Source organism: Mytilus californianus, unplaced genomic scaffold, assembly GCF_021869535.1.
Source record: "Mytilus californianus isolate M0D057914Y unplaced genomic scaffold, xbMytCali1.0.p SCAF_9, whole genome shotgun sequence".
Lineage (NCBI taxonomy): Eukaryota > Metazoa > Mollusca > Bivalvia > Mytilida > Mytilidae > Mytilus > Mytilus californianus.
The window spans coordinates 35,352,164-35,367,815 of NW_026262745.1; the positions used below are offsets into that span (position 1 = coordinate 35,352,164).

The window sequence follows — 15,652 nt, forward strand, 5'->3', positions numbered from 1 at the left end:
AATGCTTTTGCCACAATTTTTGGCAACATTTCTAGAAATAGAAGCATATCTTTATACAGAACATTTTAATTTCTTTGACCAATTTAGTGATGTGATGGTTTGCATTCATTGCTTAATTTGAAATTTATTTGATACCATGTCACAGATTTTAATAACATTCTTATGCCATTATATTTCTTTTGATAGGAAGGAAGAGAAGAAAGTTATGACATATTAAATGTTTTAGAATTTACAAGGTATGTATTACATAAGAGCTAACAGAATATCTTAATTTCAAATAATTAAATATGTCATGTGCAAATTTTTTTTTGAGAAATTTGATGGACATGTGTCATGATAAAAAAGGAAACCTTTTACAGAGCTTATTTGAGTGTACCGATAGATCATTGAATTAAAGTTTGCTTTATATATGAGCTGCATTGGATAGAAATCAACTATTTGCAAGTGCGTGTACACATGAACATGTATAAGACTTTGATTGATTATGCAACATTCAAATACAAAATAAATGATGAATTTTGGTCTGTTTTGTAGAGTTCTTATATCAACTCAATTTTCAAACAGTTACAGACTTTCCATAGAAATTTTTCAATCCGAAATATGTCAAAAGATGTATTGATATTCATTTGCATAAGGTCATTTACTATCCGAAGCAGTTTATATGTTTTGCATATTATGAATTCTTTAATAGCTGTTTAAAATATAAAAAACCAAGTGTTAAATATCGATTTTGACTATTGTTACTCTTTCAAAGTTGTCAATAGTTTGTAAAGAATATGTAGAGCTATCTAAAAGAAATATAGAAATAATAAAAGCAATAATAAAGAATGTTAAACATGTTTGTGAGTCTATTTAAAGACTATTTAAAAAATTGTTTAGTATTGAAATCAGTATTGCTTTAATGAAGGAGCTTAAATCAGGTGGATTTTATCTATGAGCAATTTAGGTTACAATGTTTTTTTACAGATTTTAATAGCTCATTATACATGTTATACAAAAAGGATAAGATTGGCCCCTTAAAAGAAAATGATAATGTATGCATTGTTTATTCTGTTCTCTGAGAAAAGTTATTCCTTTTTTATGCATTGAAACTAAGTACATGAACCAGATATATTATGTTTTGCAGTACTAGAAAAAGAATGTCTGTGGTAGTGAGAACACCAGATAATAAAATTAAACTGTACTGTAAAGGAGCTGTAAGTATCCAGTAACAAATATTCAATACAGATTAATTGCTAATTATATCCAAGCTTTGACATACTTTACCAGTGTCATCTCAAATTTTATATTTCACAAGCTTTGACACTTTACCTTTTCAGTCACAAATTTTACATATAAAAAACTTTGACACTTTACCTAATCCATTATCAATTTTATTATTCCCCCTCTCTATGACTGGGGGCTATATTGTAATCAACTTTGTGTGTCCAACAAATATTTTTGTCACACTTTTTTCAGGAACTGCTTAAAAATGACTTCTTATTTAGTCAGCTGCTTGACAATGATGAGTTATATATAACATGTGAGCCATTTTCAGATCTTTCTGTAATCTACTTTCTGTTTGCTGATACTTTGAATTTATCAATATGTTGAATGAAAACAAATATTTTCATCACACTTTTCTCAGGAACTACAGAACAGAATGACTTCATATTTGGTCAGCAGCTTGACAGCCTCGAGTTGTTATGTGTTAGGGCTTTTTGGATCAGTCAGGCACATACTTCCTGTTTTCCTATACATTGAACTTGAGTGAGGTTATGCTTAGCATGACTACGCATATACTAAAATTTCAATTTTTCTAAATTTCTCAAAATTGTATCTGGTTGTTCATTTCTTGGTTAAATTTTAACCAAGGGTTAAATATCATAACCCTTGGTTAAAATTTAACCATAGGTTATTTTCTGTTGTTCATCCTGTAGTTAATTTAACCCTTTGTTAAATCCTTGGTTAAATAATTCAGATTTAACCTTGCTTCCGACCTCTGTTAAAATTTTAACCAAGGAATAGTTTTGGTTAAAAGTACGATTCCCTGTTTATTACTAGATTGGAAAGGTCACTAAACGTTTGATACAACATATCCTTCGTTTTCTACGACCATTAGTAATCAAAAACTGATCAAAACTGATTATTACGTTTTACAGTCCTTCCCCCTTTTTTGCATCAAGGTTTATGTCTACCTATCAGACATTTTTCAAGTCAACATTTTTTACCCTGTCATCTTCTACCGGTATGTTAATAAACAAATTTATGCAGCAAAATTAAACATTTTTTAGTAAGATAATGTATTTATCTAAATAATCAAATAATTTACGATCAACGCTTCTTTTCAAACAATAGATGCTCTCTGTCATGTCCGCGTTGTTGTTCTATTTAATGACTTTAGATGCTGAAAAGCATATTGTTTTTGATAAGAAATCATATTTATTGACCAGACAGTTTTTCTTGGACTTGAGGAAAGTGTTCATAATTCTTATTTTGATAAAAATGAACATTCAATGAAAATTTAACCATGGGTTACGTAACCAAGTGTTAAAAAGAAGTTGAACAACGGATTTTTAACCCTTGGTTTCGTAACCCTCAGTTAAAAGATTTAACCCTGGGTTATATTTAATCAAGGGTTTTATTTAACCAAGAGATGAACAACTGGGTCCAGAGGTAAAAATTCAATATGACTTTCAAATTTATAATGCAAAGAGTGACCATTTTAATGTGTATGTCGGCAATTTCTTTTTCTTTTTAGTTTTGTTACTTGTCCTTCAAGAATAAGAATTTTCATTTTAGAGATATAATATTTTTTTCTATAATCGCCAAAATTGCTGTTTTTATATAGAGTCAGATCTATGAATTTGGTTGCTGTTTATTTTTTGACACCTCTGATACTGTAAATTAAGAAATTATTGCGATGTTTTTATTATTGCGAAAAATGAGAAATGGTTATAATCGCGATAATTTAAACTCGCTTTTTGAAATTTTTTATATAAATTAAACAGGATTTTTCTCAATATCGCAAAACTTAAAATCTCATTTTAGTTTAAAATGACAAAATCGCAATAATAAATGCATGCAATAATTTCTGAATTTACAGTAGGTGAAACAACTTGATTTACTGAAGATCAATCTTGAGTTCTATTGGTGAAATTTTTATTCCAACTTCTAGCAGTTTTTCGATAAGCTTAAGTAACAAAATTACTAGAATTGAAAATGCTCAGAAAAGTTGATTATGGTTTATACCTTTAAAATACATTAAAGTAATCACTTGGAGGATGACCTATTCATATGATCATTTATTGTTGACAGATTTGTATTCAATGGTTTTACTATGTGAAAAATAACGATCTTGTATTGAATGAGTTTCCTCATGTGTGAAGAATTATATTTCAGGATACAGTTATATATGAACGACTAGAAGATAAACAAGCACACGGTGAGGTGACTTTAAAACATTTAAAAGAATTCGCTACTTTAGGTAAGAACTTCAGTAGTTTAGCTTGAGTGTAAATGTTTTCAGGATTTTTAACATCAACAGAGGCATGAAGACAAAATATAGCTGTCAAACTGTCAGTCATACTTTCTTGTTTACACATTATTTTCTGCTGATGGTCTTGACAATTTTAAATACTTACTGGCCTCTCACAAATGAATCTGATTTCAAATAAATTTTGTGAGTAGACTTTATGAAACCTGTTGGTAGTGTTGTAGCTGATTTTTCCTTGAGAGTATTCAACCAACAGGTGTGATTACCTTAGATATCTTCCTATAGGAGTGAGCATATTTTATTACCTGCTCTAGGAGTTGGGGCTATATAGCATTCACCTTGTCCATCCTTCAGTTCAATTTTCTCAGTTACTATTGTACAGAATGACTTCATATTTGGTCAGTAGATTGACAGTGATGTTTTTCAACTTGTGAGCACTTTTCTGATCTGTCAAACACCTTCACCCTGTTTACCGATACAAAGTCTTCAATATGTTGCATGAATTTAAAGTTTTCTTCACACATTTCTCCACTATTACTGAACTGAATGATCTCATGTTTAAAAGGACACAGGCTCCTTTGAGCCTCTAGCTAAACAACTCTATATATTTTATAAGAATGATTAAAATTTTCAGGTTTGAGAACATTATGTATAGCTACTGCTGATGTGTCAGAAGAATTTTATGAAGATTGGAAACACACGTATTATAAAGCCAGTACTTCTATCCAGAACAGGGATAAAAAGTTAGAAGAGGCAGCAGAACTTATAGAGAGGGTAATTATATCAACAGGTTACTAAACAACATCTTGAGAAAATGAAATTCTTCAAACATACATTTTCCATTAAATGTGTATTAAACAATATAGCTTTTCTAAACAGTAATATGCAAAAATTAATTGACGAAGCTGAACAAAATCAATTTTTTATTACCTTCAATAAATTTGATCTCACTTTTTTTGTCTCACCTGTGACGAAAGTCGCGGAAGGCGAGACATAGGTATTGCTTTTAAGGCAAAGACGACATTGCCGTTGTTGGCGTCAATAATTGTTAAGTTTTCTGCTTAAGTTAGTTTGATAAGAACTACTTGTGATAGATCAATGATATTTTGTATGAAATTTCGTTACTACCTGTACATATCAGTTTGAAGACTATTTTGAGGCCCTGTCCCCTAGGTCATGGTCCAGTGACTTTCAATTAATTAGCAATTTTCAATGTTAAGTTTTCTGCTCAAGTCAGTCTGATAGGAACTACTTGTGATAGATCAATGATATTTTCTATAAAGTTGCATTACTATCAGTACATATCAATTTGACAACTATTTTGACTCCCTGTCTCCTTAGGTCATGGTCCATTGACTTTGAATTAATTACCAATTTTCAATGTTAAGTTTTCTGCATAAGTTAGGAACTACTTACAATAGACAATGATATTTCTATAAAGTTACATTACTGTCTGTACATCTCAGTTTGTTGACCCTTTCGAGGCCCTGCCCATGAGTTCATGGTCCAGTGACTTTGAAGTAATTAGCAATGTTGCTGTCCATCAGATTGTCTTTTTCTAAATTTTATGCTGACAGGCAAGACACATCTCTGTGTCAACAGTTTATTCTTGTTATTATTAAGGTAGTTCATCGGTATATATTTTTTGAGATAGAATTTTCTTAAACTTTGCCAAAATGAAGATTTTACTATGCTTTTTTCAAAAATATAATAAAAAGTATGGGTCACCGTGCTATTTTTCAAGCTATGAGTCGTTGAAAATTGCCTAAATCTGGTTAGATTGTTCATAAAAATACACATTTGTATGCATAAAAAGAAATCTATGAGATAGAATTTTGAAATAAATTGTGAGAAGATAGGTTTTATAACATGTTTTAAGAAAATAAAAAGAAAAAATGGTGTCACCGAACTTGTTTTCTTGCTACAAGTAAAAATTAAAAATTTCCCTATCAAGCCAGTGTAATTTTTTACAAAAAGAGTTATCTCCCCTTAAATGGCTTAGTTGAAAAAAATGATTCCAAAACACAAAATTTAATATTTGTTGGAATATTTTGAATAATACAATAAATCACCAAGTTTTCTTGAAATAAATAAACAGTGTGACAAATAAATTGCAAATCTGTCTCCTAATTTGCAGATTTGGACAAATAACTAGACCGATTGTGTACTTCGATTGTACAATCCAAGATGGCGGTATACCATGAATCTACCTTAAGTTTCTTTTTCTTTTCAGAATCTCCATTTACTCGGTGCTACAGCAATTGAAGACAAACTTCAGGAGGTAAATAACTACAGTGAAACCTTTAGAAACCAAACCCTTCTTAAACTGGAAAGCTGCCTAAATTGAAAATCTTAAAATCAGCTTCCACAGTATCAATACAAAATCCAACAAATAACATTCATTGAAAGAAAAATTAAATATTTGAGTACATTTAAAACGTATTCATAGTACATCCTCTTTAAAAAGATATTTATTCTACTATCAATGTGTACTTCATCGAAAAGTTTCATTGTCATCTTTTTTTCCTATTCCAGGGTGTACCAGACGCTATTGCCAACTTAGCCAAAGCTGACATTAAAATATGGGTATTAACTGGTGACAAACAGGAAACAGCTATAAATATAGGTATGTATGGGAAATTAAGATAAGTACAGTTATTTTTTCTGATTTATTTATTACTTTCCTATCTATAAGCTTCAAAGATATAGAATATATTTATTAATGAATATCTAAAAATTCCATCATAAATGATGCTAGGGGTCATCTTTATCTTAGTATAATTTTTGGGCCCTCTTAATTAAGACTTAGCAATCAAGATTGATTGATTGTTTGTTGCTTAATGTCCAGTGGTAAATATTTCATGCATGTTCAGGACAATAGCAATCAAGAAGATGAAAAACAATTATAAAAGATATAGTTATTTCCTAATATTTCATGTGGACTGCTGTCTTGTTAACAGTCACTACATTTGCCTGTTTAGTCAAATTCAGTCACTTATAGGTAAAAGATAACAGGTTGATTCTAAAATGAAAATGTTCTGTTTTAAAATTGATGTAGCAAAAATACTTGCTTGGAATTGGTTTTTGTTCAGACATAGAAAACTATTTTAAGCATACAATAATTAAGATACTTTTGTCATGTGCCCTGAAATCACTTTATACATTTGTCAAGTGCCCTGAAATCACTTTCAACTGTTTATAAAGAAACTTAATGAAGCATGATTTCTTAATTTTTTTGTTCCTCTAAAGCATCTCATTTAAAAAAAAGCAGTTATGGTCTATTAGAAAACTTATGTAGAAGCTTTTGTGATCAAGTAGTATTTTTGATATTTCAGGATATTCCTGCAAGCTTTTGACAGAAGATATGCCACTCATTGTGATTAATGAACACAGCTTAGATGTAAGTAGGACTGTTTAACAGAATATATACCACTCATTGTGATTAATGAACACAGCTTAGATGTAAGTAGGACTGTTCAACAGATGAACACAACCCAAAGGATGTACTTCAAAATCTTATTGGTTGCTACCTTACACAGTCACTAAAATGACACTGTACGAGGAATGCACAGTATCTTTATTTGATATCATGTATGTTGACAACAATGGCCTTTAATTTCTTAAAATGTTTTATTGCAAATTGTTCCATTTGGATTGTTGAAGAAATGAATTTAAAAATTTATATTTCTGAAAGATAAATTTGTTTTTTATGGTTTACTAGTATATTAAAAATTTATATTTCTGAAATTTATATATTCTAAATTTGTACTAGTATAATTGTAGTCTTTGGTCCAGTGAATGATCAGGACTTGCAGGCTAACAAATTCTTCATATACAAAGTATTTATCTCTTAACATCAGGGAACCAGGGAAGCTCTAAGAAAACATGTAGAAGAATTCGGAGAATGTTTGAAGAAAGATAATGATGTGGGTCTCATTATAGATGGACAGGTAGGGAATTTTGAATCTTTAAAAATTGCTATTATACTTATTATAACCCACTTGGTTTCACCTACGTTTTTGTTGTTTAAATACTAGTAGATTTCTTTTCATAACACATTAACTGCTATTTTTATAAAGTTTATAAAGTACAGTGTATCATCTTTTCAAGTTTATAATAAAGCAGTACATTAAAGACTTTGTAATAGGTCACTATATATAGATAATATTTTTAGTCCCCTACAGACTAAGTCGAAGGGGACTTTAGGTTTGCACTCCGTCCGTCTGTCTGTCTGTCTGTCCGTCTGTCTGTCCTTCTGTCAGTTCGGCAAATCAGTTTTCCACACTTTTTTTCTTCATGCTTGAAGATATTGATTTGATATTTGGTATATTGTTTTATCATAACAAGTTACAGTTCAAGTTCGAATTTTGTTCCGGTCTGATAATTTTGTGCAGAGTTATAGTCCTTGGACTTAAATAATTCACTCAAATATTCAGTTTGCCGCACTTTTTTTCTTCATGCTTGAAGATATTGATTTGATATTTGGTATATTGTTTTATCATAACAAGTTACAGATCAAGTTCGAATTTTGTTCCAGTCTGATAATTTTGTGCAGAGTTATAGTCCTTGGACTTAAAAAATTCACTCAAATATTCAGTTTTCCACACTTTTTTTTGTCATTCTTGAAGATATTGATTTAATAATTGGTACATTGTTTTATCATGACAAGTTACAGATCAAGTTCGATTTTTGTTCCGGTCTGATGATTTTTTTGCAGAGTTATAGTCCTTGGACTTAGAAAATTCACTCAAATAATCAGTTTTCCGTACTTTTTCGTCGTGCTTGAAGATATTGATTTGATAATTGGTATATAGTTTTATCATAACAAGTTACAGATCAAGTTCGAATTTTGTTCCAGTCTGATAATTTTGTGCAGAGTTATAGTCCTTGGACTTAAAAAATTCACTCAAATATTCAGTTTTCCGCACTTTTTTTTGTCATTCTTGAAGATATTGATTTAATAATTGGTACATTGTTTTATCATGACAAGTTACAGACCAAGTTTGAATTTTGTTTCGGTTTGATGATTTTTTGCAGAGTTATGGTCCTTGGACTTAGAAAATTCACTTAAATTATCAGTTTTCTGCACTTTTTTTCGTCATGCTTGAAGATATTGACTTGATATTTGTAGTATAGTTTACACCATGACAAGTTATATATCAAGTTAGCATTTTGTTCCAGTACAATTAATTTTTAACCGGTAGGGGACTATGTATTGCCATGCAATACTCTCAGAATGCTTGTTATAGAAAAGATGCCTCACATTGTATTCATGTCAATATGCACAAAGTATATGTTTAATAAACCCTGACTTATATTTTCTCTGTATTTAAAAATAGCTTGAGTTGATTTGTTTGTTTGCTGTTTTTCTGCACCTCAGTTTTTTGTTTTTGTTTATAAAGCTGAAGGGTGTGGTAAAGAAGACCTGAACTGCAAACCAATTTTCTCTTACTTAAACACAGTCATTAGTGTGTGCATAAAAATTTTCAATTTTAAATCAATTGAATATATTCAAGGTATTTTTTTGTGATTTTTTTCATCATCTTATTGTAAGCATTGAAGAAAGGCATTAAGCTTTACCCCTTTAGAGTAAAACATTATTTGAAGGAAAACATCAAAACCAAAAAATTATATTTACCCGAAATAATGAAATTCAAGAATATCCCAATCCTCACTGCTTCTCATATGAAATATAGGCATCACATTGCATCATAGTGCAATTTGTGTGTCAGATCTCATCTGTTGAGGTAAAACTTACCTGAAACAACAACCAGAATGAAGTAAACAAGCATTTCATTTCAAGACATTTTTTTATCTATTTTTTTCTTCTTTAATCTTCAGACTTTGGATCATATATTTTCTGTGGTTGAACCTCAGGTCAAAGGGCCAAGAATAAAAAGAAAGGTTAATATACATGTAAAATGTTGTGTGCAGTTCGTGAATCCCTTCAGCTTGGCATTACATTTTGTATATTGTAGTATTAGAGTATAGTACATTTAATTTTTAATACTGTTTAATTGGTATTTGTAATACTTATATCTAATTACCTACTAATATTTAAACTATTGCATTTCTGTTGTATTTAGAACAATTATTGTCCTTTTTTTCTTAAATAATTCAAAAAAGTTGTGTTAAAACACTATTTTAATGCTTTTACTCGTGTGCCAAAAAAGAATAAACTTTCTTACTTGATTAGGTTTTTTTTTCGTAACCCCCTCCCAAAAAAAATAGGCTAATTTTATCCTGGTTTCCGATTTAAAATATTATATTATCATTACTGAATATTTTATAATAAAAAGTAATCTACAACAAAAATGTAGAAAGCTAAACAGAACTTCTAAGTGAGCATTACCATGGAGACCACTGCATTTATTTTAACCAATTGTAGCAGAAACTCTGCAAAAAATAAAATAATCATAGTTTCTGGGATGTTATAGCTTGACTAGATATATAGAAGTTATGAAAAGTGTATAAGAACAGCCTAAAGGAAACGACCTCACGTTAAATAATTCTTGTAACATATTTTGATATAACAGTAAATGAAATGATGAAAAGGCATTTAGATATAAATGTATTCATTTGTGGTGGTAAATCTGATTAACATATCTGGTGAGGAATGGAATAAACATTTTACAGTTGATAGTGATGACCTTTACAAGTTCAAGGTGCATTATATACCACAGTTATATATATATAGAATATATTTTTTTTTTAAATGGTCATAAACATATATGTGCAGTAGTTGGTAATTGTAGCTTACTTTAACAGTTTTAATTATAGGTAGAAAAAAAATAGCTAATTTACTCTTCTCCAGGATATTATAAATTCTATAACAAAAAATGGGAAAAACAACCTAAAATTTCGAAGGAATAATCTAAGGGATATTGACTGAAGCATCTTTGGACAGGTTTGAGGCAAGGGAAAGTGATAGTAAACCAAGTTTTATGAAAATTATCTGTTCTCTTGTAAGAAGTAAAAGACATTTATTAAAAATTAATATTATATGCTACAAATATTCATTGACAAATAATTTGTTTTTATTTTAAGATCATTGAATAAGAAAAAAGGGTATACAAATTTTCCCTTTTGGACAGTATAAAAACACCATTTGAACCTTAAACATTGCAACTATGTTGACAAGCAAAAATAATATCACAGAATTGTACACATCATTTTATCTTTTATACCCAGCAAAACCAAATCATTCCACTATTTATTCCTGTTTACATAAATCCCTTGTATACCTCGTCCTCTGAATTTATTAATTAAGTCCTTGCTCAGTCTTTTTTTTTCTGTTTGTTAAGTTTTTAATGTCAGATTGGTTTGCATCTGTTTCTGTTCCCCAAAAAAATGCAATTATTTTTTACCCTCAACATGCATGTTATTTTCCCAAGGAATATTTACCACTTCTTATCTCGTAAATAAGGAAAATCCTATTTATTAATTATAGAATAACTAATCGAAGAATTCAAATAGAGAAAAATATTCAACGAGTGACCGAACAACACATTAATTCACGAATGCGCGTAGCGCATGAGTTAATTATCAGTGTTGTTCGGTCACGAGTTGAATATTTGAATTCTTTGATTAGTTATTCTTTTTATTACATTGGCAAATGGCTTTTTTAATGAAATTAATGTAGAAAATGTAAGGAACTATATCTTTTTTCTACGCATTCACAATTTGTTTTGATCCGACGTTATCGACGTCTTGACAACGCCTATTGTTGTATGACGTCAGAGAGTGAAATAACCACGTTTATTTCACATGTGAAATTATCGGTTTTTATTTGACTGGGAAACAATGTAATTCATTGCTACCAATGTAATAAACAGATTTATATATCATCATCATGTTATATTATACAAAGTTTTGAAATACATGTTTGAATACATAGGATAATTTTTTCCAGAAAAGGCCTATTAGTATATGATAAGTGTATTTATTTATATTAACAAAAGTAGACAGAATATACTTAACTTTCAACCAGACAGACTTGCAATGAAAGATTCTAACATTTTATCTTTATGTTAATCGAGGATTCCTTGATTATATTTTTAACTCCAACCATTGTGAAGAACAAAGAAAACATGAATGGTACATATCTTTTCTGTAGATGTGGTTTCTGGTTATTTATGATGTATAAGCCTTCTTTGTAAGCAGATTAGATTTTGAATATTGAAGAATTAAAAAAAAATTGAGGTGTTTTTTTTTTTTAATTGAAAATAGAAACAATTTCAACATTTCGAAGGAAGTGTGTGGAAGCACTCTTAAATTATGAAATATGTATTACATTTGTGAATAGTGAGCAGGTAATCGTATGAAATATTTGACAAAAGATTTTAGAAATGATCTTATTCATAGGTAAAAAATATTAGAACACACATAGACATCTTTATTTTATCAATGTTTTCCCAAAATGCTTAAAAGAACAACAGTGAAGACAGTTTATTATAAGAAGAATGATTTGCTTTCAGTCATGCATGATTTGATCTTAATCTTTAGAACTGTTTTATACTAATTTTCAATGGGGAATGTGGAAGCATGCAAATAGTAATAGTAAAAGCTATAGTTATATTAGTATTTTATTTTTGTCACTTTTAACTTTAGCGATATTTGCTGAAATTGTATTATGAAAGTTTATTGAGAAATGCCAACACATTATTGTCAAATTTTGATTTTGTACTTTTTGTCGAGCCTGCGACAAAAGTCGCAGAAAGCTCGACATAGGGATAGCGATCCGGCGGCGGCGGCGGCGGCGGCTACGGCGGCGGCGGCGGCGGCGTTAGCTAACTTCTTAAAAGCTTTATATTTTAGAAGATGGAAGACCTGGATGCTTCATACTTTGTATATGGATGCCTCATGTTACGAAGTTTCAGTCAGTCACATGTCCAATGTCCTTGACCTCATTTTCATGGTTCAGTGACTACTTGAAAAAAAAGTTCAGATTTTTTGTAATGTTAAATTCTCTCTTATTATAAGTAATAGGATAACTATATTTGGTATGTGCGTACCTTGCAAGGTCCTCATGCCCGTCAAACAGTTTTCACTTGACCTCGACCTCATTTCATGGATCAGTGAACAAGGTTAAGTTTTCGTGGTCAAGTCCATATCTCAGATACTATAAGCAATAGGTCTAGTATATTCGGTGTATGGAAGGACTGTAAGGTGTACATGTCCAACTGGCAGGTGTCATCTGACCTTGACCTCATTTTCATGGTTCAGTGGTTATAGTTAAGTTTTTGTGTTTTGGTCTGTTTTTCTTATACTGTATGCAATAGGTCTACTATATTTGGTGTATGGAATGATTGTAAGGTGTACATGTCTAGCTGGCAGGTGTCATCTTACCTTGACCTCATTTTCATGGTTCAGTGGTCAAAGTTAAGTTTTTGAGTTTTGGTCTTTTTTTCTAATACTATATGCAATAGTTCAACTATATTTGGTGTATGGAAATATTTTATGATCTATATGTCAGTCACGCAGGTTTTATTTGACCTTGACCTCATTTTCAAGGTTCATTGCTCAGTGTTAAGTTTTTGTGTTTTCGTCTGTTTTTCTTAAACTATAAGCAATAGGTCAACTATATTTGTTGTATGGAAGAATTGTTAGCTGTACATGCCTGCCTAGCATGGTTCATCTGACCTTGACCTCATTTTCATGGTTCATTGGTCAATGTTCAGTTTACTTGGTTAATGTTAAGTTTATGTGACAGTTGTAATAAAGCTTTATATTTAGGACTATCAACATAATATCAATGATTAGTAAAGAAGGCGAGACATTTCAGCGTGTGCACTCTTGTATAATACAGTGATTAATGTACCATATTTCTTTTTATACACACTCTCTACTTAATTTACCTCTGAAGGTTTTGTTTTCTGATAAAAATTTCTTTTGAAATGATTTTACTGTAAGTAATTTTACGACCTTGGAGACATTAGATAATCAATCCTTTAGATGAAACAATACAAACAATTCAAGTTTTCTCTTCAGTTATTTACTAAAATGAAAATTCTGTAATGAATTGTGATGTCCCATTGAAAGGTTTTTAGAAGTATTACAATATTTGTTGACTTTTTCCAGTTTTGTGGAAATATTATGTAGATGTTTTATTTCATCACAATATATGTATAAGCACTGTGCATAGAGATGTCATGATGGTAACTATAGTAACAACATAGGTACTGAGGGAAACTTGTTTTTGTAATTGTATCAGATTGAAAATTTAATAAAAAGCAAGAGAATGATTTTTACTTGTTATTTTTATCCATATTCCTTTGTGCATTAGATTTTATAACTATAGATTTCAAATCCCATTGAAATCAGAATTATTTATACAGCAAGTCATATCATCTGTGTGATATTTTTTCAGAGTTTGAAGTATGGTTTATCATGTGACTGCAGACAAGATTTTCTAGACATAGCTAGATCTTGTAAGGCTGTGATCTGTTGTAGGTAGGTATAAATCCTTATTGTAACATGACTGGATCATGTGACTGTAGATAAGATTTTCTAGACATAGCTAGATCTTGTAAGGCTGTGATCTGTTGTAGGTAGGTATAAATCCTTATTGTAACATGACTGGATCATGTGACTGTAGATAAGATTTTCTAGACATAGCTAGATCTTGTAAGGCTGTGATCTGTTGTAGTTAGGTATAAATCCTTATTGTCACATGAGTGTTGATCATGTGACTGTAGATAAGATTTTCCAGACATAGCCAGATCTTGTAAGGCTGTGATCTGTTGTAGGTAGGTATAAATCCTTATTGTGTCATGACTGGATCATGTGACTGTAGATAAGATTTTCCAGACATAGCTAGATCTTGTAAGGCTGTGATCTGTTGTAGGTTGGTATAAATCCTTATTGTCACATGACTGCTGATCATGTGACTGTAGATAAGATTTTCCAGACATAGCCAGATCTTGTAAGGCTATGATCTGTTGTAGGTAGGTATAAATCCTTATTGTCACATGACTGTTGATCATGTGACAGTAGATAAGATTTTCTAGACATAGCCAGATCTTGTAAGGCTATAATCTGTTGTAAGTAGGTATAAATCCTTATTGTCACATGACTATTGAGTGTTGATCATGGGACTTTTAAGAATGTTCTAGGTTCTGTAAAATGGTTGTGTGTCATAACTAGGTATCATACAACCTGATTGCTGTCAAACTCTGATCATAGCTTTTGGACAAAGTTAAATACTGAAAGAATATTTTCATCTTCATTCATTTATTTTTGTAAAATGATGTATGACAAATATTTATAAATCAGGGACTGCACTGACCTCCAAAAAGTTGCTGCCGGAAATATTGCCAGCATCAAATTATGGTTGCCAATTTAAAAATATTAGTGCCAAGTTCCTTGTATCCCCCTCTTTTTGGACATTTATTTGATTATGTTTTTATGGTTTTATGTAAAGGTAATTCAAACATATGAGAGATCATATTTTTAATAAATGTTTTCTAGCTCATCATTTTCTGTTTGAAAAGCCATTCTAACATTGATATCAAGCACAATTGAACAAACTGGAAGTGATATCTTTTAACCTTGAATAAGATTTTTTGAATAGGGTGGAACATCCAACACATTTTTACTTCTGTTTCAGGGTATCACCTTTACAGAAAGCAGAAATAGTAGAACTAGTAAAAAAATCAGTTAAAGCCATCACATTAGCCATAGGTGATGGGGCCAATGATGTTGGTATGATTCAGGTAAGCTATTTACTTCAGTAATAAGTGATTGTACAGTTTACTTTCCAATGGTACAAGGTCATGCATTTCACAACTCATTGAAACTATACAACTGATTTTAACTTATTTCTGAAATATACATCTGTCCAAATGATCATATGGGGCATTTTAATGAGTCACAAACTTACTCAGACAATTTAAGATGTTTACATATTACCAACATATTAAATTGACAGGTATAAAATAAATCAGCTTGAAATTGTTGCAAATTTTTGTTTGTTTTGTTGTACTCTACATTAAATGTATGTACTTGATAATAATAAAAAATTGAATAGTGAATTCAGTGACCTTTAACCCTGCTTTTGAATTGTAGGCAGCTCATGTAGGAGTAGGTATAAGTGGTGTAGAAGGATTGCAGGCAGCATGTGCATCAGACTACGCAATAGCTCAGGTAAAAAATATTACCCAACATATATTCTTTAAT

At 30.5% G+C, this 15,652-nt stretch overlaps 1 protein-coding gene across 2 annotated transcripts in view; it reads left to right on the plus strand.

The window, feature by feature from the left end:
• LOC127715629 (probable phospholipid-transporting ATPase IA) overlaps nucleotides 1-15,652 on the plus strand; it is a 76,211-nt gene that overhangs the window by 38,249 nt on the left and 22,310 nt on the right. Inside the window, exons 16-27 of one of the 2 annotated variants that reach the window (XM_052221732.1) lie at nucleotides 187-236; nucleotides 1,127-1,196; nucleotides 3,382-3,466; nucleotides 4,110-4,249; nucleotides 5,709-5,756; nucleotides 6,011-6,101; nucleotides 6,811-6,875; nucleotides 7,336-7,425; nucleotides 9,317-9,379; nucleotides 13,845-13,927; nucleotides 15,084-15,189; nucleotides 15,542-15,619. In XM_052221732.1, coding sequence (XP_052077692.1) covers nucleotides 187-236; nucleotides 1,127-1,196; nucleotides 3,382-3,466; nucleotides 4,110-4,249; nucleotides 5,709-5,756; nucleotides 6,011-6,101; nucleotides 6,811-6,875; nucleotides 7,336-7,425; nucleotides 9,317-9,379; nucleotides 13,845-13,927; nucleotides 15,084-15,189; nucleotides 15,542-15,619 — 969 coding nt within the window. The remainder of the gene's footprint in view (nucleotides 1-186; nucleotides 237-1,126; nucleotides 1,197-3,381; nucleotides 3,467-4,109; nucleotides 4,250-5,708; nucleotides 5,757-6,010; nucleotides 6,102-6,810; nucleotides 6,876-7,335; nucleotides 7,426-9,316; nucleotides 9,380-13,844; nucleotides 13,928-15,083; nucleotides 15,190-15,541; nucleotides 15,620-15,652) is intronic. The other variant, XM_052221733.1, reaches the window with a different exon arrangement.